This window comes from Pongo pygmaeus, chromosome 2, assembly GCF_028885625.2.
Source record: "Pongo pygmaeus isolate AG05252 chromosome 2, NHGRI_mPonPyg2-v2.0_pri, whole genome shotgun sequence".
NCBI classification, from domain to species: Eukaryota; Metazoa; Chordata; class Mammalia; order Primates; family Hominidae; genus Pongo; species Pongo pygmaeus.
In genome coordinates, this window is record NC_085930.1 from 138,712,258 (window position 1) to 138,738,196 (window position 25,939).

At 36.2% G+C, this 25,939-nt stretch overlaps 1 protein-coding gene across 2 annotated transcripts in view; it reads right to left on the reverse strand.

Moving 5' to 3' along the window:
* Positions 1-1,446: 1,446 nt before the first annotated feature.
* CAPN7 (calpain 7) overlaps positions 1,447-25,939 on the reverse strand; it is a 45,770-nt gene continuing 21,277 nt past the window's right edge. The window contains exons 7-21 of one of the 2 annotated variants that reach the window (XM_054483232.2): positions 25,452-25,578; positions 24,361-24,446; positions 22,897-22,990; positions 20,764-20,910; positions 19,453-19,559; positions 18,285-18,405; positions 12,830-12,974; positions 12,589-12,688; positions 11,850-11,985; positions 11,182-11,257; positions 7,730-7,875; positions 6,608-6,670; positions 5,916-6,046; positions 2,727-2,819; positions 1,447-2,634 (exon numbers count right to left, since the gene is read on the reverse strand). In XM_054483232.2, the coding sequence (XP_054339207.1) occupies positions 2,490-2,634; positions 2,727-2,819; positions 5,916-6,046; positions 6,608-6,670; positions 7,730-7,875; positions 11,182-11,257; positions 11,850-11,985; positions 12,589-12,688; positions 12,830-12,974; positions 18,285-18,405; positions 19,453-19,559; positions 20,764-20,910; positions 22,897-22,990; positions 24,361-24,446; positions 25,452-25,578 (1,717 nt within the window). In that variant the 3' untranslated portion in view covers positions 1,447-2,489. The remainder of the gene's footprint in view (positions 2,635-2,726; positions 2,820-5,915; positions 6,047-6,607; positions 6,671-7,729; positions 7,876-11,181; positions 11,258-11,849; positions 11,986-12,588; positions 12,689-12,829; positions 12,975-18,284; positions 18,406-19,452; positions 19,560-20,763; positions 20,911-22,896; positions 22,991-24,360; positions 24,447-25,451; positions 25,579-25,939) is intronic. The other variant, XM_054483233.2, reaches the window with a different exon arrangement.

Genomic DNA, 25,939 nt, shown 5'->3' on the forward strand with positions numbered 1-25,939 from the left:
GGGATGGAATTTTCTAACATTGGGGCTTTCTTTCCCTTGTCTTTACAAAAGACAAAGCCTGGGCAGTCAGTAGCACTAGAGTATTCCTTATGGGCATTAGGACTTTCTCTTGTTTCCTGCCTCAATCCCCCTTTCCCATCAGCCTACCACTTGCTTGTCTCCTACACCAGAAAGGGATGCAGACCACCTTTTGACCAGGGCTCCCTTCTCATACTATCACCTAGTCAAATTTCTAGTTTTACGTAGTCTGCCCCCACTGCTGTCACTGTGGCCTCTTTATCTCCACCACATATGACATTTAATTATACTCTTCTGGGAATTCTGTTCACTGGGCTTCTTAATCCTCCCCCAAACCTCGTTTTCTTGTATCTCCTGTTAGTCTATGTATTTTTTTCTAAATTAGAAATACTTTCTAAAAAACTTCCCCCAAATCAGTTCTTAACCATCTTAGTTCATGTGACTCTTGACTTTTTGGGTGATCTCGCTTACTATACCATGTTGATTCCAGACTGGATTTTCTGGGCAATTTAATGTGTCAAAACTTACCTTCACTGAAGCTATGAGCATCTGTCCATGTGAATTAGTAACTTGAGTCATCCTCTCTAACAACTCCTGAGTAGTCTGTTATTTAGAACCTCCAAAAGGCCTGGATTGTTTTTCCTCCCTCTACAACAGGTCTAGATCTTGTCCCTCCCTCGACTAGACGGCCGTGTCTGTGGGTGTCATGAGACACACACAGCAGCTCAATCAGGGCTCAGGGAAGAAGGCTTGTGAACCCTGGGCAAAATCTTTTAATCTCTTAGGCTTATTTCCTCAATTGTAAGAAGTACAAATAATAGTATCTATACTTTATTCAGCTATTGGAAAGATTAAAAAAATATACACATTGGGTACACAGTAAACACTCGAAAATGGTCAATAATCTGTCTTTTGAAGCTTTACCTTCAAGGTCCAAGTTACAGTATCAATTCTTCAAATACAATTTTTTATATTGGTCCAGCCAAAATTAATCTTTCCCTTATTCATACACTGGTGGCATGTTTTTAGAGCTCTATTATAGAAATCAGTGCCTTAAGTTGTTCATATATAGGTCTCTTCTAATAAATTTGATGGCAGGGATTAGGTTTTTAGTTTGTATCCTGTACAAGATCTTTACCACAACAGGTTCAAATCATGTGTTTATAATACAGTTCTTATGTTCTGGATTTTTTCTTTTTAAAGAGTAACAGAAAACTTGTTAAGTTTGTCCACCTAAAATTAATAGGCTAAAACTGAAAGCCTGAAGTATTTACCAAAGTGAAATCTCATTAGTGTAATAATCTACCACTACTCTGTAAAAGAACAGATTTTGTTGAAGTATATATTTTCATGCAAATAATCTGTTCTCATTTACATGAAACACGACAGATGAAATCTTTGAATAACTCTAAGTTAAACTATGCAATATACGTAAGTATAAACATTTTATTTCAATTTAAGGTAGTAGCAATACAAAATAAGATTTGATAATTATAAAGTAGAGACAATGAAAAATCCCACCCTATTTTTAGAATTTTAAAATATTGAGCATCATTCTGTCCTGATGGGTTTTTATGTAAAGTGGGAATTTACATGACACCAGTATCTTGGCAATTCACTTTTTCTGAATGCTACATATCCCAATCACCATATATTAAATTCTCTATCTTCTTCAAAGTGCTATTGCCACAAGAGACTGAACGATACAGCAATTTAAAAAAAGACCATACAAACTAAATTGTAATGTCTTCAATATCTCAATTACTGTTTTTAAAAATAAAAAACTGCAGTAGTGAATTTCTTTAAGTTCTTGCTACATGATTGAATGGGAGATAACCTCAACAATTTTCATTCTTAGGCATGAGCATCTTCATGCTAAGGTAGTCTATACTTAAAAGCTTTATTCTTTCATAACACCTGGGCAACAAACATTTTAAAATCATAAATAATGCAAAATTAAAATCAGTTATGGTGGCACAATTCATTTGGTAACTAGTTGCCCAAGATGTATAGTAGAATCAAGCAGGTTTAACTTCCACATGCTCTGCAAAAAAGGGAAACGATGGAAATATTTCAGTATATTAATCTAGCCCACTATTCCACTCAAGGAATCTATATCCTTTCTTTTTCTCATCTGGTCTCAGTTCCTTTATCCTCTTAGCAAAGGCATCTCACAGTGATGACTGAGTCTAATCTTAATCACATGCACTTTTTATACAAAATGGCCCCTAAAATGCAAGCCAACTCTATATACACAAAACCATGTAAACGGTACCTCTAGGTGATTTAGGTAATTCTGACCATATACAGTTCTTACCAAACACCCTGACAAGCACCAGATTCCCCTGTAACGCGTTTTCAGAGATTTAATTCCATTCTGATTGTTCTGCTTACTATCCTGAAGATTTGTGTCCTTATTTGAAGAACTGATGTTTGGTAAGTATAAAAGCCAGTAACTTGAGATTTCTCCATCACTGAAGTTGTGTGATCTTGATGGGGATAATACTATTAAAGTCCAAGAAAAAAGGTCCTTCTTGTTTAGGCAAAAAGGTACTAGGAATGATATTGAAGATCCCAGAAGGTATATTTTCTAATTCCAGGTAGCAAAACCCACACCTATATTTAGAGAAAATGAGAATACGGTTTATAGAAGATGATGCCACAAAAAGTAAAGTATAAAACAGATACAATAAAAATGCCAACATTACCTATAGTCACCACTAGATTTCCTCAGAAAGCCATGGGGACCAGGATCTCCTAGAGTAGAAACTGTTACAACCTCAAATCCAACGCTATATTGCCTAGCATTTAAAATGAACAGAATTACTGTATTAATATATATTCTCAAACATGTGATTTAAAATAACTATATCTGAAGTGCAGATGTCATACTAAGTTTATGTTTCTGAAGTTTCAGTAGAGAGAAACATACTCTATTTTTGATCATAACACACCATTTATATATTTCAGTTGAAGCCTTAAAGATTAACACCGGATTAAGCTTACTTTAAGAGACACTGTATTTTTACCAAGAGCTCCCCGGGAAATATTTTATTTTTTTTTGAGACAGACTCTCACTCTGCTGCCCAGGTTGGAGTGCAGAGGCACGATCTTGGCTCACTGCAACCTCCGCCTCCTGGGTTCAAGTGATTCTCCTGCCTCAGCCTTCTGAATAACTGGGACTACAGGGGTATGCCACTGTGCCTGGCTAGATTTTTTTGTATTTTTAGTAGTGACAGGGTTTCATCATGTTGGCCAGGCTGGTCTCGAACTCTTGACCTCAGATGATCCTCCAGTCTCAGCCTTCCAAAGTGCTGGGATTACAGGTGTGAGCCACTGCGCCCGACCTCTTTTTTATTTTTGAGACAGGGTCTCACTGTCACCCAGGCTGGAGTACAGTGAGCAATCATGGCTCACTGCAGCCTTGCCCTCCTGGACTCGGGATTCTCCCACTTAGCCTCCTCAGGACCTGGCACTATGGGTATGTACCACCATATCTGGCTAATTTCTTAAATTTTTTTTTGTAGACAAGGGGTCTCACTATGCTGCCCTGGCTGGTCTGGAACTTCTGGACTCAAGCTATCCTCCTGCCTTGGCCTCCCAAAGTGCCAGGATTACAGCCTTGAGCCACCGCACCTGGCCACAGGGAATAATTAAAAATATTGTCATTGGCCAGGCGCGGTGGCTCACGCCTGTAATCCCAGCACTTTGGGAGGCGGAGGTGGGTGGATCACAAGGTCGAGAGATCAAGAGCATCCTGGCCAACATGGTGAAATCCCGTCTCTACCAAAAATACAAAAATTAGCTGGGCATGGTGGTGTGCACCTGTAGCCTCAGCTACTTGGGAGGCTGAGGCAGGAGAATCGCTTGAACCCAGGAGGCAGAGGTTGCAGTGAGCCGAGATCGCACACTGCACTCCAGCCTGGTGACAGAGCAAGACTCTGTCTCAAAAAAAAAAAAGAAAAAAAAATTGTTATTGTAACAAATGGAAAGGCCTATGGGACAGGAAAGAAAGCCCTGCAACAAAATCTGAATTTACAGAAGTACTTAGCATATTATAAACATGGCATTCCAAATCAGTAAGGAAAGATTCATTTAGATGGTGATGAGGTAACAAAAAATTTAGAAAAAAACTGTTAAATTGTATTTCATACCAAATATAAAAATATATTCATATGAATTTTTTAAATGCAAAAAACTGAACCATAATCAGAATATGGTGAAAATTAATTTGATAATGTGGTGAGAGTTCCTGTCCACAGCAAAATGAAACCAGAAGACAGATTTCATTATTTTAAAATGAAATGTTTTTCTATGTGGGAGAAAAATGACAATCTGAGAAAAATATCCACAAATATGTGAAGGAGTTAATACCCTTATCTTATTCATGCTTATAATTAAAAAAAAATGACAACTCTATGGGCAAGAAACATGAATAGGGAATAGACAATATTGTAATGAACATTATTACATGTTCAATCTATCTAGAAATTAAGTACAAAAGAGCAAATAGGTTTATTCACCTATTTCACCTATCAAACTGGTAGAGGTTTTAAAAATGACTTTCTTGTGGAAAAATAGTTTAATCAAATCTTCGTATCTAATGGTTATTAACTGCTGCTGCTGGATTAGTTTGTAAGAAAAGGAAAATTAAGCCCAATCTTATTTAGAAGGTAGTTCTGTTTTCATTTGTATTGTTTTTTTTTTTTTTTTGGTGGTGGTTGTATGAGACAGGGTCTTGCTCTGTCGACCAGGCTGGAGTGCAGTGGCATCATCTGGGATCACTGCAACCTCTGCCTCCCGGGCTCAAGTCATCCTCCCACCTCAGCCTCCCAAGTGGCTGGGACTACACAAAGCACATGCCACCATGCCTGGCTACATTTTTAAAAAAATGTTTGCAGAGATGAGGTTTTGCCATGTTGCTCAGGCTCGTCTTGAACTCCTGAACTTGATCCTCCTGTCTTGGCCTTCCAAAGTGCTGGGATTAGCCACCATGCCCAGGCTGTATTCTCTATATTTTTTAAACCTTTTAAAACTATGAAACATAACACTTTAGTAAAACATATATACAACTTAATCATTTGCAAAGTGAATAAACACCTGGGTAACCACCACCCAGATCAACAAATCCTCTCAGCACCACAGAATTCCCTGTATATTCCTAATTGCAACTCCCATCCCCCAATGGAGCTTTTATAGTAATAACTCTCTTGCTCTGCTTTATAGTGTTACTAGCTTAGTGTGCATCCTTACATGAGTATTCCAGTTTTGTCTGTTCTTGACTTCACAGAAGGAGAATCACATGGTATGTATTCTGTACATGTGGCTTTTTAAGACTTATCCGTTATGTTGTGTGTAGCTGTAATTTATTTCCATTGTTATATCAGGACTCTATTATATGACTATGTTATAATCTTAAATGTTGTCGATGAACATGTTTCCAATTTCTGGTTATTACAATGGTTTACTGGCCATCTGGATTGCCCCCTTTATAAAGTGTTTTTATTTTTTAAAAACTGCAGATTTTTTTCTTATCAATGTAGCATATTTACAAATATTTTAATATGCTCTTTGTCTTAAGAAATCTTTCCTCTCTTGAGGTTAAAACATTTCCTGCATTATTGTCTACAAGCTGTATTGTTTTGCCTTTCACATTTAGGTTTGCAATCCACCTGGAATTTGATGTGAAACAGGGTTCTAATTACCCTTTTTACACATGGATACTCAATTATTCCATACCATTTACTGAAAAGATTGTCCTTTCCTCACTCCACTATAATGCTATTGTTACAAATACAATGTCCATATATGCTTAGGTGTGTTTCTAAACTTTTTTGTTATACTATCTTCACTTGTAATAGAACATCATTAATTTAAGAAAGTTACTCATCACAAACCTTGGTCCTCGTAGCTCAATCAGTAATGGCCCAGTCTTTTCTATATGGAATTGGTAGATGGGGTTATTTTTGTGAGTCTCTTGGAAATTTCCACATCCTCCAGCACTCTGACCACTCCACTTTCCATTAATCTAATAAAAACAAAAGTTTTAGTATTAACAAAATTTCATTCTCCAATTCCACTTAAAGACAAAACTTCTTTCCATCTCAAAAAAAAAAAAAAAAGGCAATTTTCCACTCTGTGGCTCCAACCCCTCTCTCCCATCTTTATTTGCTGCTGACAGCCAGGCTGCTTTGCTACACTAACCCCTATTTCCATCTCTTAGCCTCTAATCAAGTTGTTCTTTCTACCAGGAATTTTCCATAGAATCTTCCTCTATACATGTAGCCCACCCTGCAGTTAGTCTCAAATTCTACTTTTAAGGTTCATCCACATTGCCTTCTCTAACAACCAAAGTTTGCATTCATCTTCTTTCTCTGAATTTTCTTTTCACAGATGTTGCTCACTGAAGATCTTGTATTCCAACCCAAATTGAAGGCCACTTACGTTTCCCTTATATTCCTGTGAAGCCTTAGAATGTCTTTATTTCATAATAAATTGCTAAATATAAACAATAAAATGAGAGAAATGGGAAAGGGAATTTAAAAATTCTAAAAGAATGCTGAGATTACAATCAAATGAATTTTCTCACCCGTTTTGATAAGGTGTATGGTGAAGGAATCTTTGAAAAAGTAAAGCTGCATGCTGAATATACCTAGATTTAAAAAAAGACTGTATTGATAAATTTTACACTTACAAGAACATCAAAGTGATACATTAATATATTGGAAGACTAAAAAAATCAGTTGGCATACACAAGTCATTATTCTATAGGCAGCCTAGTATCAGGTCAGGTTTAATGAGCTGGGAACTGAGAAGCTAGGGGTCTGGTCTTGGCTTTCTCTGCTACTGTGTATGCCTCAGGACAAATCACAATTTTTCCAGGCTGTGGCTTCTGCATCTGAAAAAGGAAGGGGTGGTAGCAGCTCCCAATGTCCCTTTCATCACTAAAAATCTATTCAAATTGAGCTGCTTATCTAGAGCAAACAAATCTATATAGAAGAAAATTACAATGACCTTCCCAGCTAGATGACAGCAGTATATTTCTAGGTGACTGATTCTCTTTCACTAAGTTCAAAGTCTTTTTAAAGTCAATAAAAATATTAAATGGCTAAATAAGTTTTTATTGCTTGCTTTAAAATGAAATGTATTGGCTGGGTGCAGAGGCGTCTGACACCAGTAATCCCAGCACTTTGGGAGGCTGAGGTGGGTGAATCACTTGAGGTTAGGAGTTTGAGACCAGCCTGGCCAACATGGTGATACCCCATCTCCACAAAAAATACAAAAATTAGCTGGGCATGGTGGCAGCACCTGTAGTCCCAGCTACCCAGGAGGCTGAGGCAGGAGAATTACTTGAGCCTGGGAGGTGGAGGCTGCAGTGAGCCAAGATTGCACTAATGCACTCACTCCAGCCTGGGTGACAGAGCAAGACTCTGTCTCAAAAAAAAAAAAAAATGTATTAGTCCAACATACTATATTACCGCGTGGCTAAACTATTACTATGAAAATAAAAATGTTATTTCAAAATAAAAACTTTTCAAATGTATTATTTTCTACAGAAAGTATAATTTACTATTAAAATGATAAGCACAAAAACAGAGAGCAATATATTTTCAGAAATAAACTTTTTCTCCAGATAATACCACTTACAAAGCAGAGCATATTACGTACTTTATATTACTGTGTTTTGTCATTGTGTGTTGGTTTTACTTACCCGAACCGTGTAATGGATTGTGTTCTGTTTTTCATATTGAGAAACCACTAATGTAAAGGTATGGGTGCCAGGTGTGGTCAGCTTTATCTTAGTCAAATAATGAGGGCTGTTAATTCGAATTCCATCAATGTATGGAGGTGGGTCAGCTGCAAACAAACAAGTAGGCTTAGAGAAAAGGAGACTTTTCTTTCTTTAGTTTTAATTTTATGGTTGATGTAGGAAAAATAATTACTTGGATGGACATCTCCTTAACTGATTCTCTCCTTAAAACATAATGATATTAGTGAATTATAATTTCAGTTGAAAACTTTAAAATTAAACAGTTCCTAATAAAAATAATCTTTTTGAATACTTTCAATGAGGTATAATAGTACATGCTATTTGCTCTGTGTTGCATTTCAGTAATTCCTCCTATTTGTTCTGTGTTGCATTTTTCTCCCATAGAGGATTTTAAAGTCAGGGTTAGTTTTTTTTTTTCTTTTGAGATGAAATTAAAAAAAATACAAAAAAGTATATAAAAATATATATTCCTCACCACTCAGGTTTAAATTAACTTTTTTTTTTTTTTGGTCATTCTAGCTTTTTCATAAAACAACGTCTCTTTTAACCACTACCCTTATCTTATTCCCTTCTATTGACGGATTTAGTGAGCATCTTTTTAGACTTGAATACAAATGTACCCACTCCTAAAAATGAATGAACAAATAACTGTTTCTGGTATAAGTGTATATACAAAAAAAAAAAATAGTGTATGTCTTATATCTTTCATTTTTCACTCAACATTTTAAAAAGAGCTATGTTGTTCTATACAGATAGTTTATTTCTTATAACTGCCTGTATAATATTCCATCATACAAATATGACATTTTATCTACATCCCCAATTGGTTATTTAGAAAATCTGGATATTCAGATTATTTCCAATATTTTGTTATTACAAAGAATGCTGCCTAATATATTATTATTTGATACTCCCACCAGTCAAGCCTGATACAATAAAATTTTATGCATGCCAATTACTATATGTTAAGATCGATGGTCTCACTTAGCTTATTTAGGAACGCTGAATATTTATAATGGGACCTGTCAGAAAAACTCAATATTTTGGTATCTCAAACAAGTCATAAGTCTCTAATGATCAGGGGTGGTGTGATCTAGTGAGAAGAGTCAAGAATTGGCATATCTGCGGGTCTTGAACAAGGTTTTTAACCTTTCCATGTTTTAGTTTACTCTTCTGTCAAACAGGGAACAAGGCCTGTCCTATTTACTGCAGAGTGTTGTAATTAAAATAAAATTATAAACATGAAAGTATTCTGAAAAGGCAAAATCACTATAAATAAGATGGAGCATTGTTTTAAAAAAAGGAAAGCTTGGCTAGTTTAACTTGATATTTGTCACTGGACCTACTATGTGCCATGCCCACTCCAGAACCTAGGGATATTGACTGGCAAGACTCAGTGCCTGCCATCAACACACTGTAATAGGGAAGAATGCCATACTTCCCTATGATTAAACAAAGTAAGACTTAAACCACTTCTGATCACATCTTCCCATCACTGCCCATTTCTTTGCACAGCTTTCTTGCAAGAACTGTCAACAATTGCTTCCTTACATCATAGTCTCTTTTAAAACCAACCCAACTGGGCTTCTAGCCCCACCTCTCCACTATGCCTGTTCTTATCAAGGTCAACAATGACTGACTGCCACGATGCTAAGTCCAATAGTTTCTTCTCTTTAATTTTTATTTTAGGTTTGGGGGTACATGTGAATGTTTGTTACAAAGGTAAATACGTGTCATGGGGGTTTGTTGTGCATATTATTTCATCACCTAGGTATTAAGCCAGGACCCAACAGTTATCTTTTCTATTCCTCTCCCTCCTCCCACCCTCCCCCCACTTCAAGTAGACCTCAGTGTCTGTTGTTTCCTTCTTTGTGTTCATAAGTTCTTATCATTTAGTTCCCACAATAGTTTCTTCTCTCACCTCATCTCATTTGACTTCTCAAACATCAATAGATGCAATTGTCCTTTCTCTCTCTCTTGAAAAATGTTCTTTGCTTGGGTTATGTGAAACCTCACTGTTTCATCAGGCCCTCTGTTCAAATTCTTTTGTGGTACCTTTTTCCTCTGCTCAACCTCAAGGTGTCTGAGAGTCCAAGGGTCAGATCCTGGGTGTTAATCTCTGTACCCACAACTCTCTTCACAGGTGATTTATACAGTCCTATCTTCAAACTCCATCTATATGCTCCTGACTCCCCTATCTGTATCTCTACCCTTACCCCAGAACTCTATTCAAAAATCCAACAGCCTAGCTGGCATCTTCATTTGGAGCCAGGACATGTCATTTTCCTGATTATGACAAGCCAAAGACTCTCTGAATCCTTCCTGTGGTGTACAGAACCTCATATGATCTGACCTCTGCAAATCTTTCTGACCTCTTTTGATACCACACCTACCCAGGCAATTGGCCTGTTCTCTGTTCCAAAAATACACCATCTTTTTTCACTGTAAGGTCCTTGTACTTGCTGTTCCCTCTGCCTGTAATGCTTTTCCCTTGATTTCTTTGCATGACCGGTTCCTTTTTGTTATTCATAGCTCTTCTCATCCCTGCTCAAAGAGGTCTTCTATGACCACCCACCAAAAGCAACCAACCAGTCACTCACACATAATCCTTTTTTTTTTTTTTTACACATGTGTATCAGTACTTGATATTTTGCTTATTAACTGTCTCCCCAACTAGAACATAAACTCTATGAAAGCAGAATCCTGTTTTGTTCATCACTATTCTCCACAGCCTTAAGACAGTTTCTCTCACTAAGTGATACACATTTTTTAAACATGTGAAAGCAAAGTGGTTTCAATACAATGTGTTAAATATCTCAGGTGCCCAGTGGAAGGAATGGTATTTAGGCTGGACCTTAACTATGTGCATTAAGCAGAATAGGGAGAAAGGAATGTGGGTAAAAGGCAGGAGGAGAGATTCTTGAGAGAAGAAACCATGTGAAAAAAGGCAACAAGGGCATGGTGTATTCTGGAGTGGCAACTATCTCAACTGTGCGAAGCTGGGGGGTGAAATAAAGGGGGGCAGGTAGATTAAGGTGGGAATAAAAAGCCATATATATCATGCTAAAGAGCTTAGGTTTTATCCAGGAGTTCAAGGAAAATCACAGAATACATTTGATTAGAGTAAAAGACATCATTTAAGTTTCAGAAATAAAATTCTGACAGCCATGTGCGAGAATATGGAAATCCCCCCTTGGAGTCTCTAAATTAAAACAAATCAAAACAAAACACAGAACAGCATGAATACCCATCTGCTTGAGTGGTTTCTATTAGTCTATCAACATAATTATTTCTCTATATTATCTACATAAAATGTGTCATTTTTCAACTTAATCATATAAATAAAATCTCATGTATGTTTATTTTAATGTTTGCTGGGCTACTAAACATACCTGGGTAATAAACTTTTTTCCCATCAGTCTTGTATACAACCATTGTGATAAATTCTCGATTATTCGCAAAATCATCCTAAAATCACAAAGAATCCAATGTGGTTAGAAAATGGGTTCAAAATGCTATTTATTTTCTTTTTAAATCTCTCCACAAAAAATGCTCTTTAAAGTTAAAATACCTCTAATTTTAAGAGCATTGTTTTCAGCTATTTAGTGCTATAAGAAACACTGTTTTTCTGAATTAAATTGTCATTTTAATAGATGACCACAATGTATGAAGTAATATATTAAATAAGATTCAGAGGCTATTAAGATTATGGTTAACCTTTACAGAATCAAGATTAATTATTCAACATTTCCAAACTCCCTTCAGCATATTTCAATGTTAATATTAATATCTAAACTATATACGATCAACCCCCAAACCCTCACTAAAAAGCATAAACTCCCTCATACTTTTCTTCAGAGATGACTTTTGAACAAGATTTTAAGTGTATACTTATAAAATACAAATTTCCTTAGAGGAAAATATTCATTTATCTGAGAAAACACTATTCTCAGGGCACCTATGTAAATTAAACAGGCTGGGGTTTACGTATGTCTTTCACAATGTTCTAACTACATTAAAAAAATTTCTGTATGGGATATCATTAGAAGGGTATCAGTACCTTGTCTGTTATGTGTCTACTAAGCAAAACCCAAACTGCAGCGCCCCCCTGTGGACACTGCACCTCCAGTTTGTACTGGGGGTTGTTGGCCAGGCTATAGGCATCTTTCACAGGTCCTTGCTTAGCATCCCAAGTACTAAAAGATAAAGTCAACAAAGAAGGTTGTAATTAAATTTCTCATAGAGCTAAAATATAACACTATTTCAAAAAGTGAATTAAGCTATCCGAGTTTTTGGTTTTGTTTTACTGTTTTTAAATTTTTTTGGCACAACTAGGAAGCATGGAGAGAAAACAACTATTAACAAGATAGTCACTGTGGGCGTGACAAAAAGAGGGAATGCTAGTCTTCCTAAATTAACCATTCCATTTTTTATTTATTTTTTTGAGACAGAGTCTTGCTCTGTTGTCCGGGCTGGAGAGCAGTGGCGTGATCTTGGCTCACTGCAACCTCCATCTCCCAGGCTTGAGTAACCTGCTGACCTCAGCCTCCTGAGTAGCTGGGACTGACTACAGGTGTGCGCCACAATGCCTGGCTAATTTTTGTATTTTTTGTAGAGACGAGGTTTTGCCATGTTGCCCAACCTGGTCTAGAACTCCTGAGCTCAACTGATCCACCCACATTGGCCTCCCGAAGTGCTGGGATTACAGGCATCAGCCACCGTGCCTGGCACCATTATGTTTTTAAGTGAAGAAAGTGGATGCTATTATAAAGCATACTCTGCAATGTGCAAAAAGTTACCTGTGAATACATGTTGATTCTTTAAAAAGACCTGGATTCCAACTCAAATAAATCACATCATAATACTGGCAGAGATCATCCCAGGAAATCCAAAATATTCCTGAAAATTAATATCTTTGTTAATCTAAAAAAATCTTAATGCTAAATGATTTAAGTCAGTTACACGTTTTGTCTTGTTAAAACATGTTTTTTTTTTTTTTTTGAAGAATAAATGGTATTACAATTAAAAAGATATATTTACCGTTGTCTATTTTCTGAGCTGTTCGGGGATCAAAGTTTAAATACTTTTGCAACTCTGGAGTCCAGTTTTTTACATCATTTTCACTGTATCTTCCTTTCCAACGTAAATGACTCCAAGGATTTTTCAACTGGATAAATCGCAGCCCCTATATAAAAAAGAAGCAGGAGATAACATTAAGTTGCAAAACAGTTTTTACCATATTAGTTCTCTTATTACAGGATGAACCGAATACTTACCAATTCTTTTCCCTTCAAATCAACTTGAAATTAATATTTTTAACACTTTCACCAGGTCATACATCGATCAAAAACTGTAAATGGCTACCTACTCCCTAGAGCTGTCTAATAGTGTAGTCTTTCACCGCATGTAGTTAAGTTAAAATTATATAAAATTCAAAAATCAGTTCCTTAGTCACAGCAGCCACATTTCAAATGTTAAATGACCACAGGTAGCTAGTAGCTAATGCATTGGGCAGCCCAGATAAAGAACATTTCCATCATTGCAGGAGTTCTATTAGACAGTACTGCCTTAGAGCATGAAGTATGTTCTGCCTTTTCAAAGCTCACTCTACTCTGGCCCCACTTTATTTTCCAGTATTTATACTCCATGTACCTTTGGCTCTAATCTAGTTTTTCCTTTCAGAATGCAATAAAATCCTTATTCAATTTTGCCTCTAAAGGCATTTGATTATGCTGTTCCCTTTTTCTGAAAGGCCTTCTTTGATCCCTTTAGCTACCCTTTCTTCTCAGTGCAGACAGACATAGTGAAGAAAAGAGAAAAGAACATGGACTTTGGGGTCAGAATAAAATGGGACCAAATTCCAGTTCTTTGGGTGGGTCATTTACCCTCTCTGAACATTCATTTACTCAGATATAAAATGAAGATTATGATGTGTCCCTAGAAGATGGCTGTGAAGATCAAATGGAATTAACATAAAGTATCTAGCATTTAGTAATTTCTTTCTTTTAATTACTTTGAATTCTCCAAACTTCATAGTGCTAGCAATCTGTATTACATTAGTTTAAAACAAATAGTATCCTATCTTATATTGTTTCCTACAAATGTAGTCATCTTGACTCCCCAGTGTAATCATTAACTCCTTGACACTATCATCCCTTTTCAGATCTTCCACTCATTTATGGAACAGAATGTAAAGGTAAATGCTCAGTAAATACCAGGCATGTCTACAGAATTGATTACATTGATTCGGGAAAATAAAAGAGGTGGTAAATCCAAAATAATATTTATCTTACTGCAAGCAGTCACCTTAGGAAATGGTGTACTTTTTCTAACGATATCATAAATCAAACTGTTTGGGAGACATCTAAACAACCACAACAACACATTCCTTTGCTATTTTAAATGGTGACAAATTGTGGCTGGGGGTAGATGTATGTGATTTCTGGACATAAGACTCATTCCTCTTAGGCTATATTCCCTAGAAGCTTCATTAATACAATTTCTTTCATCAATATCTTCTACACCATATGTGTCTCACCACACATAAGTCAACCGACATTTAACTCTAATTCCTTTCTTTTCAAAAAATTTAATTCTCCATAAGCAGGTAATCTGCCTCATTTCAGGACTCTTAACACTTCCTAAAAGAGCAGCACAAAGGAGAGCAAATTGCTGCTAAGCTTTTCAGAGACAGACCCCCAGCATCAGTGATATTCAAGGACACCAAGATATGGATGTAGATTTTGTTTGGATGGGTAGAGAACCAGCCCTAAAAAGGAGGAATGCTAGAGAATAAAAAAAAAAAAAAAAAAAAAATTTGATTTTGCTGAAACATCCAATTTCTAAAGTTATTTCCAAGTAGCAGCAAAGGAAAAGCCTTGGACAGCTTCAGAAATTCTATGATAACACTTGTGTGAACTGAAGTCAGCACCCTGATCTGGAGATGTAACTCCATAGTAGACTATTTATGAAACATCACCTCAAAGACACAAAAATGACCCAAAGAGAGAATCACTGAGACTAAAATGAAGACCTTGGAATATGCGAGCAGATTACAGGTAGTCAAACAAAAATGATAGCACTTTTATGCAAAATTAATAAATATTGAAAATCTCTTTAAGTGAAGAAAGCCACCAATGATGTAATACTGAGCAGAGCTGTCAGAGTCTAAGATTAGGTCTTTCTGCAAAAAAGAGGTCCTAGAGATAAATGCTTGAATCAAATATGGAAATATTTTAAAACAGAAGTCAGAATTGGCCGGGCGTGGGGGCTCACGCCTGTAATCCCAGCACTTTGGGAGGCCAAGGTGGGTGGATCATGAGGTCAGGAGATTGAGACCATCCTGGCTAACATGGAGAAACCCCGTCTCTACTGAAAATATAAAAAATTGGCTGGGCGTAGTGGCAGGCACCTGTAATCTCAGCTACTCGGGAGGCTGAGGCAGGAGAATGGCATGAACCTGGGAGGCGGAGCTTGCAATGAGCTGAGACCGCGCCACTGCACTCCAGCCTGGGCGACACAGCAAGACTGTCTCAAAAAAAAAGAAGTCAGAATTGAATAAACACTTCAAAATATAAGTAGCAAAAAATAAAAAATAAAAATAATGCACCTAGGAAACTCCTTGAATATACCCAATAAAAGAGTACTGGAGAAAACCTTTATATATAAATATACATTTTTTGAGGCAGGGTGTCACTGTGTCAACCAGGCTGGAGTGCAGTGGTGTGATCTCAGCTCACTGCAACCTTGGGCTCAAGTGATCCTCCTACCTCAGCCTCCCAAGTAGCTGGGACTACAGGCACGTGCCACCATGCCCAGCTAATTTTTTAAAAAATTATTTATTGTAGAGATGGGGTCTTGCTATGTTGCTCAGGCTGGTCTTGAACTCGTGGCCTCAAGCATTTCTCCTGCCTCAGCCTCCCAAAGTGCTAGGATTTATAGGTGTGAGCCACGGTGCCCAGCCACTTAAAATGTTTTGACTGGTATCTGTGGCAAATTACAATTCTAAAAAACCCCAAACTTATTGGCGTACTTAATTTAACATAATTTTTATATTTTTTGCTTTAAGTGGGCAATTTTTATGCCACTTTTAAAGAAACAATTCTATAGAGCATGGCTGGGGGGTTCAACACTGACCAGCTAATTTAGAAAGTTCCAAGACTATAAATTTTAAAATGGTGCAATAGGTCCCTACTGTCCTCATTAATTCATATACAGTCATGCACCATATAATGAAATGTTAGACAGTGATGAACTACATATATCATAGTGGTTCCATAAGATTATAATGGAGCTGAAAAAGTTCTATTGCCAAGTGACATCCTGATGATCCTGCCCCCATGTGGGCCTAGGCTAATGTGTGTGTTTATGTTTCGGATTTTAACAAAACAGCCTAAAAAAAAATTAACAGAAAAAAGCTCATGTAAAGTACTTGTGTACAGCTCTACAATGTGTTTGTGTTTTCAGCTAGTTGTTATTACAGAGCCAGAAAGTTAAAAAAAATTTAAAGTTTATAAAGTAAAAAATTATAGTAAGCCAAGGTTAATTTATTATTGGGCTGCTCCGATGGTAGTGGGTTAATCAGAACTTATTAATAACATTCGTATCACTAAAGTTGGTATACAACCACCACTGATGAATCTGACTGGCTTAGAACAATTCATTATTGAAGAAAAAAATATTTTTATAAAGTCTACATGTCTAGCGTTCATAAAGTCTACAGTAGTGTACAGCAATGTCCTAGGCTTTCCCATGCACTCACCACTCACTCACTCACCCAAAGTAACTTCCAGTCCTGCAAGCTCCAATCATGTAAGTGCCCTATACAGGTGTACCATTTAACAAAATCTTTTATACCGTATTTTTACTGTGTTTTTCTATGTTTAGATATACAAATACCAAGTTGTTATAATTGCCTACAGTATTCAATACAATAACATGCTGTACAGGTTTGTAGTCTAGGAGCACTAGGCTATACCACAGAGCTTGGGTGTATAGTAGGCTGTACAATCTAGGTTTGTGTAAGTACATTTTATGATGTCTGTGCCACAACAAAATCACCTAACAATGCATTTCTTAGAATGTATACTCATCACTAAGCAACACGTGACTGTAATTCCATGTGCCACACATAAGAAAACCAGTCTAATTAACACATAGTAGTGCTCTGTTATTGCTGACTGATCACTACTTCTATTTGTTCTGTTATCAAGGGTCTTTCATTAAGAAATAGTACTTCTTTAATAATCTTTGTATTTTCGAATCCATAAAACCAATCCATTTTTCAGTTAAAAATAACAACAACCTCAGAAGTAATGAAGTCAAATATTCTAACCAGATATTGCAGAAATAGGGTCTGTCTGAAAGGCCTCACAGCACGCAAGGGCTTCTAGGAAGAAAAATACTTGCTCACACAAAACACACTGGCATGTATCTTATGCCCAGCTATCTTCCTATTTTCTTCCTCTTTCACAATTTTTTATTTTTTAAGACAGGGTCTCTATCACTCAGGCTGAAGTACAGTGGTGTGATCATGGCTCAATGCAGCCTTGATCTTCTGTGCTCAAGCAATCTCCCACCTCAGCCTCTTGAGTAGCTGGAATTATAGACATATGGCACTATGCCCAGCTAATATTTTTTTATTTTTTGTAGAGGTGGGGTCTTACTATGTTGCCCAGGCTGGTCTTGAACTCCTGGCCTCAAGAGAGCCTTCTGCATCAGCTTCCCAAAGTTACTGGGATTACAAATGTGAGCCACCATGCCTGGCCCACTTTCATAAGTATTTATTCAGTGTCTACTATGCTTTAGAGCAGGGGTCCCCAACCCCCGGGCCACAGACAGGTACTGGTCCATGGCCTGTTAGGAACTGGGCCGCATAGCAGGAGGTGAGCAGTGGGCAAGTGAGCATTACAGCCTGAGCTCTGCCTCCTGTCAGATCAGTGGTGGCATTAGATTCTCATAGGAGTGTGAACCCTATTGTGAACTGTGCATGCGAGGGATCTAAGCTGTGTTCCCCTCATGAGAATCTAATGCCTGATGATCTGAAGTAAAACAGTTATATCCTGAAACCATGCTCCCACCCACCCCCCAGTCTGTGGAAAAACTGTCTTCCACAAAACAGATCCCTGATGCCAAAAAGGTTGGCGACCACTGCTCTAGAGCTTAACACTGTGACTGATCCAAACACCAAGAAGCAGCTTGCAATCTTGGGAGCTATGTATTCCACCTCAAAACTGCTGGTTTTATGGAAAAGACAAAGAGGTGTAACAACAGCATTTCTGTTCTGTCGTCAGTATCTGTGCCATCCCTATGATTTCCTTCCCCACCTTTTAACTTCATAACTTCCAATGGCAGAGATCAAGTTAATGTAGTAGGTGAAATGGTTTATAAACTCCACTTAAACCTTGATTTCTCAGTATTCAAAAGTCTGATAAATTATCTGGGATCCCTGCAATGTCTTATCCAACAAGAAAAATAAAAAGATTTAAGGCAAAACCTTGAACTCTCTAATATCCAAAACAGCATATGCGTGTGTGGGAACCAGACCCCACTTCTCTCCTTCAGCTTCTGTCATCATTCCAGTTGACGCAGTGATGAGGACATCTCCTTTGTGAAATCTGGAATGAACCCCAAAGACAATAAATTAAAATAAAACACATTTGTAATCTAAGATCACACCATCTTTTAGTCTAATGGCTTACACGAAAATGGGCTGTTCCTACCCCTGAAGAATTTTCAAAAAGAAGTACATTTCTAATGCACAATATATAAAATAAATTATCACATTTCTCTTTTTTTTAAGTTTCTGGCAACTTAATTCTAAACCACAAACCTACCAAAGAAGGAAAACAAATGCTAAATTTCAAGTGGTTTAGAAATAAAAATAAAGACGTGAAATACCACAGGCATTTCCCAAACAGGCATATCATTTTATTTATTAAATCACTGAGCTTTCTAGTTTTGCAACCGAATGTATATTACTGTTTAGACAAACTTCCAGTCCCTTAAATGGATATGGATTATCCATTTAAGGCTTAACTTCTCAGACTTCTCTTTTCCCACTTTCCCTCAACTTGGTAACTAATTAGTAAATCTAAAATAATTTTTCCGTATTACATATTCTAATATTTTGGATTATCTACAATTTGGATTAACTGTAACTATTAAGAGAAGATAACTGAGGACTGACTATAGGAAGTACAAAATGTGAAGTCTATTTTAAAAACAATTTCCTTAATAACTAAAAACAACAGCTTCTGCAATCTCTATTCTAAATAAGGCATGATGTTTTTATTTTTTAAATTTTTATTTATTTATTTTTGAGATGGAGTTTTGCTCTTGTTGCCCAGGCTGGAGTGCAATGGCGCAATCTCGGCTCACCACAACCTCTGCCTCCTGGGTTCAAGCGATTCTCCTGCCTCAGCCTCCTGAGTAGCTGGGATTACAGGTGCCTGCCACCACACCCGGCTAATTTTGTATTTTTAGTAGAGATGGGGTTTCTCCATGGTGGTCAGGCTGGTCCTGCAACTCCCAACCTCAGGTCATCTGCCTGCCTCGGCCTCCCAAAGTGCTGGGATTACAGGCATGACCCACCACGGCCAGCTAGCATGATGTTTTTAAACGGCCACATTTACCACACACATAAAACAAAGAAAAATATTTACCTTTGATAAAGCATTCTGAAAGAATTATCCTTACTGAAAGTTTGGCTATCTGAATGCATGGCAATTCTTTCTGGTATCCAGCCAGTCAGTGCATGAAGATCAATATTCTGCAACAGAAACACATTTCAGGACTGCCAGGGTCATTTGCAAGTTCTTAAATCCCCAGAGCAGCTATTACATCTCACTGATTTGGCATAATGATTTTGGTAGAAGTAAATCAGAAGGTAGTTGTTTTCAACCAGTAATATACTTCTTATTTAACTCAAATTCCTACCTGAATTTGAACATGCATATTTTTCCCTACAATCTTTGTTGCTTTTCCTAAATAAACTATTTTACAGGTGAATATGATAAAAAGACATGTAACAGAAAAAACTGCTTCAATGATGCAGTCGCAAGTCCTTTAGTGAGTTCTTGCAATGATGTTCCTCATGTTTTACATACATTCCCATTCTTTCTCTCTCTAAACGTCACTGAGTAAATTAACAAGCAACAATTAGAAAGCTAAACTAAAAGTATGTGAAGGATAGAGCAACTGAAAGCATAGGCTGGGAAAAGAAAAACCGTAACATCCTATTGCATTTAATTATGACCTATATATTCTTTGCCTAGCATTAGAACTGGGCATAAAAAAAAAGAACCGGAGAAGTCAAGGATACCTGGTTTGGCAGGGAAACTAATCACTTACGAATGATGGGTGATTTGCATACGTCACTTCATTTTATTGTTGGAATAAAGATGCAATTTTCATCTTTACGACTTTAAGACAAGAGGTGGATATTATCCTTATATTATGGATACATGAAGAGGCTAAGAAAGGTTAAACACTTTTTCTAAGGCCACAGGCTGGTTATTGTAAGAATTTAAAGTCATGCCAATCTGACTAATTTCTTTCTGGCTCAAGTCTAGTTTACCTCATGCAACAAAAGGTCACTGGCAGACACCCCAATCTTACAGGTTAAGTTCTGTTAAGATTGGATAAAACAAGTAACTCCTTGAACCTGAATTACAAATAAAAATATACATGACAATATGACACATCCATATGATCTAAACAGACTGCTCTGGAAAGGTACACTGTATTTATAATTAGCCTTGTATCCCAACAAAAGCAGACATGGTTTAGGCTTTCCCAGATACACAAGAAAATACATATATCCCCATAATACGGGGACTAGTCATCCTTTTTCAGGGGTTGATAATCTGCTCTCTTTCCCTATAAACAAAAAGACTATCTAGAATTTTTCAAATTTAAAACAGTTATATTAGATAGCTTAAATCTGTGTCTGGATCGTCTTATCTATTACTTACGGAGTTGGATCCTGGAAAATCATATCCTCCCATGACTTTCATGTATGCTTTTTCTATGAGAGAAACCCATAATTCACTTTTGTTGTTGGAATAAGAACAGAGCAATTCTCCCTTGTGATCAACAGGTAACTGATCATCAATTATCACCTGGAGAAAGAGAACATTAACCTTCTTAGGTGCACAAAATATCTTAAAATCCTTTCTATCAAGAAATAAAAACATATCTTTCATACTGATAAAATATAAGGCACAATATGCTGACGGCTATTAAGGTAATGTTTCTAGAATCATACCAATTATAAAATGTTCTTTTTAATATGATGTCTTTATTCAATTTTACAAGCTAATCTGTCAGATGATAACCTTGATCAACTGATTAAATGTCATGTAACTATCACTGAAATTAAAAGGCTGAGCGTCTGAAATAAAAAATCTAAAATTTGAAATACCCCAAAATCCAAAACTTCTTTATCGCTGACATGATGCTCAAAGGAAATACTTACTGGAGTGTTTTGGATTTTCAGATTAGAGATGTTCAACTTGTAGGTATTCTGCAAATATTAAAAATTTTTTAAAATCCAAAATCCAAAACACTTCTGGTACCAAGTATTTCAGATAAGGGATACTCAACCTATATTATTCTAGAAACGTACATTTAAAATAATTACAAAAGGGCCTCACTTTTAAATACAGTATTATTATCATTTTATTCTAAACCTATAAAAAGGCTCACGTATAGTTGTAGAAGTAGAACATTATGGCTAGAAAATACATACAAATAACAGAGGAAGTAATCAGATACAGTATCTAATTTATATTAAAAAGTGATCTGAGGCTGGGTGCGGTGGCTCACACCTGTAATCCCAGCACTTTAGGAGGCCGAGGCGGGAGGATCATGAGGTCAGGAGATCGAGACCATCCTGGCTAACACGGTGAAAACCTGTCTCTACTAAAAAATACCAAAAATTAGCCGGGCGTGGTGGCGGGTGCCTGTAATCCCAGCTACTCTGGAGGCTGAGGCAGGAGACCCACTTGAACCCACGAGGCGGAGGTTGCAGTGAGCCGAGATCATGCCATTGCACTCCAGCCTGGGTGACAGAGTGAGACCCCATCTCAAAAAAAAAACAAAACAAAAAACGTGTTCTGAGAGATATGAGGATAAGAAGAATTTTGATTTAACACCAACAGGAAGATTATGCAATACATCTTTACAGATTCTTTAAACAAGAGGTCAAGAATTATAGTTCAGTAAAATTATTCTCAATAATTTTCTTTACTTTTTAAGTAATCAGGTAAAATGGCTCTGAGAGAGTATTCTAGGCAACAACATCAGCAACACCTGGAATCTTGTTAGAAATGCAAATTTTGATCTCATCTCAGACCTCCAGATCAGAAACTCTGGGCGTGAGGTCCAGAAACCTGTTTTAATAACAGATAATCACCTGCTAGGTGATTCTGTGCATACTAAAATTTGAGTATTACTGAACTACAGAGCAACGATTTTCAGGCTGGATCACCAGGGGATCTACGTGAAATGCAAATTCTGATTCAGCAGGTCTAGGGCGAAGCCTGAAATTATGCAAAACTAACAAGCTTCCAGGTGATGCTGATGTTGCTGCACGGATCTCAACATGGACAGGTGGTGGAGAACCCTAACAATGCAAGGCCCTTATAACAGAATTCAGAGTCTTTCCTTAAAGAAATTAGTGTGAATTAAAATTATGCATATATATTTAAAAGGAAATAATTTCAAAGGCTTCTTACACTTAAGTTATGACTACATATACACTCTTCTGACCTAACAGATTTAGTTTGTCTGATTTCCTTTTAATCAAAACAATCAGATGAACTATCAGATGAAAATTTATTTTAAGCATTAGCAATCCTTAGTTGAATGTTACTTTTTGAAACTGTATAAATTTTCTCAAAACCATTTAAAAAACAAGTTTATACTTGTCATGGTTTTAATTTTTAATTATTAACACATGATGCTACTGGTAGTAATATATAATATCACAGACTCTAACTTTTAAAATGTTTAAACAGATGACATTTCTTAATGATTTCACTCAAGATTCAAAGGTAGGGAGGGGAGACAGACAAGGGATGGGAGTGGGGAGAGACATTATTCACCTTTCTTGGGACACCATTGAGGTGAAGTTTTACCATATACTTCCCACATGGATTGTACTCTGGTTCACCATCCTTGTTTTGAGGGTAAATTATGCTTTTGTAAGAAAAATAAATATTAAAATACCAACATTAGCATTCAATATCTACTACTATACAGGACATTTCATTCAGGAATATACTACCGTCTTGGCAATTTCATAAAAACAAACAGAAGAATATTTTCCTACAATAGGCCTAGAAAATGAACTACACCCTAATCAAAGTGCTTATTTACTATTAATTAGGTAATTTTCTGAGATCACAAAGTGGACATAAATTTCAAAATATTCTGAAAAGTGCTCAATGTTAACTTATATACCCTAATAAATCATCTATTAAGTGTATATATTTTAAGCCAGTTAAAATAATCTTTTACCACTGGCCCTAAGAAGTAAAGACCACTTCAATTAACCACAACTAAGGCAAGTAGATACAACTTTGACATAAAGTTGCATAAAATTATACAATAACATACTTCAACAACTATCAGTATCAATTTTCTTTTAAAATACATTTGGACCACTTATATGGCAAATAGTTGAAACTAAGGACTGCGTCTAATTCATCTTTATACTCTTAGGATTTAACACACAAAAACCGCTCAGGAAAAGTTGAAAAAATTACAATGCTTAGTTCTTGCAATGAATGATTTTAAGCTAATGTATCTTTTAAAAACTGAAAAAGTATTTCAGAAACATTTCAATACATTCTAAAGCAGTTCAAGCCAACAGAAATACGTTATATTTCCTAGTAACCACAATAAAAGTTAAAAAGGTAAAACTGCCTGTAATCCCAGCTACTTGGGAGGCTGAGGCAGGAGAATAGCTTGAACCCAGGAGGCAGAGGTTGTGGTGAGCCGAGATCATGCCATTGCACTCCAGCCTGGGAAACAAGAGCGAAACTCTGTCTCAAAAAAAAAAAAAAAAGCAAAACCTATTTTGATGTTTTATTTAATCACAAATCAAAATATGATTTTAACATATAATCAACATAAAAATTAGAGATATTTTGCAATTTTGCATTTTTTATGTTCTAAGTTTTCAAAATCTCATGCATTTTACACTTGCAGTGCATCTCCTCTTAATTCAGACTAACCCATTTCAAGTGTCTATAGCCACATGTGGCTAGTGACTACCTCACTTAACAGTCCAATTACAAAGTATTATCAATATGACATGATTTTACTTTGATCAATTTCATTTATTTCAAAACACATTAATTTCATATATATTAACTACGTGTATAGGTTCTTAAGACTGTTTTAGCGTATCTTTCCACATTCATAAATCATCTGCTTAATTTCTACAGAAGGGCCACATTCTGAATGATATGCCCTCTCCCCTTTCTATACAGATAAGGCTTAAGTTTTAAATTTCTAGTTAAGGGACAATTACACAAAAAAGGTAAAGAGAGACACATTTTTACCTGGTAATTAACTTCTTATTAAAACGTCTTTCATAAGCTGCACTGATGGCCAGTGATGCCACAAAGGAGCAATCCGATACTATTGTCTGTTAATAAGAATAACATATTCATATTCATTCATGTAATTTCAACATTACCGCAATATAGGTACATTGCCCCAAGTACCTACTTTTTATACTAAATATATTTTTTTAAAACTTTTGTTTTAGGTTCGGGGGTACACGTGGAAGGTAACATAGGTGAACTCGTGTCACAGGTGTTTGTTGTACATATTATTTCAACACCCAGCTATTAGCCCAGTATCCAATAGTTATTTTTTCCGCTCCTCTCCCTCCTCCTGCTCTCCATGCTCAAGTAGAACCCAGTGTCTGCTGTTTCTTTCTTTTAAGCTGTTCTCATCATTTAGTTCCCACTTATAAGTGAGAACATGCAGTATTTGGTTTTCTGTTCTACGTCAGTTTGCTAAGGATAATGGCCTCCAGCTCCATCCATGTTCCTACAAAAGACATCTCATTCTCTTATGGCTGCATAGTATTCCAAGGTGTTTATGTACCACATTTTCTTCATCCAATCTGTCACTGATGGGCATTTAGGTTGATTCCATGTCTTTGTTATTTTGAATAGTGCTACAATGTATACTAAATATTTTCTTGGTTATTATTTGAATAGGAAAGTAACAAATAGAAACGCTATACTGCCAACTCACACATTTTATTCTAATAAATCCTAGAAAAATTAAATAATGTATTTCAAAAAAATTGATTTTGAATAATTACTCAAATAATCAAATATCCTTCTATTGCTGATACCTATTCCTTTATCAAAGGTGAAACTCAGATTCTCAACTTTTGCATTTACAGGTACATAATGATAAACAGGGCCCACATAAAAATCTGTAACCACTCAAAACTGTGATTTATACTTATACTATCTCAGCATGTTTCAGTCAAAATGTGTAGAATGAACAATTTTTCCAATTACACTTCTGTACCTGAATATATAATAAAAAATCTAAGAAAAAACTCAAATCTATACACAAATTACTTTAAAATGATGACTTTTCTATAAAATCATACAAAATAAATGCTCACCTGCTTTATGCTAAAACTGGACACAGTATATATCATTGTAGGATTGTTGGTGAGATCTTCTGGTCGTACCCACTTGGAAAATGTAGTTTTTTGTTTAGGTGATAACGGTAGCTTGCCCCATCTATCACTGAGGTAATAATAAAAATTAAAATAAAAAAATTAATCTTAAAAGATGACTCAAAGCCAAAATTAAATTTCCTAGAGATTTTTTTTTTTTTTTTGGTCTAGTGATTATAGCAGTACTGTATTATCCTAAAATAACCTTCTGGTCAAATCTGGCTCTTTATAGAGTCCAGTCAACCTGATCATCCCCACCAATTAAAAAATATACCTAAATAATTGAAAACAGAAGAACAACTTAAATTCATTTATATTTAAGAATATAATTTTTAAAATTTAGCATAACTGTATTCAAGAAATTCAGCAATAAAATGAAACCATTAACAATAGTACAAGCTGATTCATTCAAAAGGACCTAGGAAGCTAAA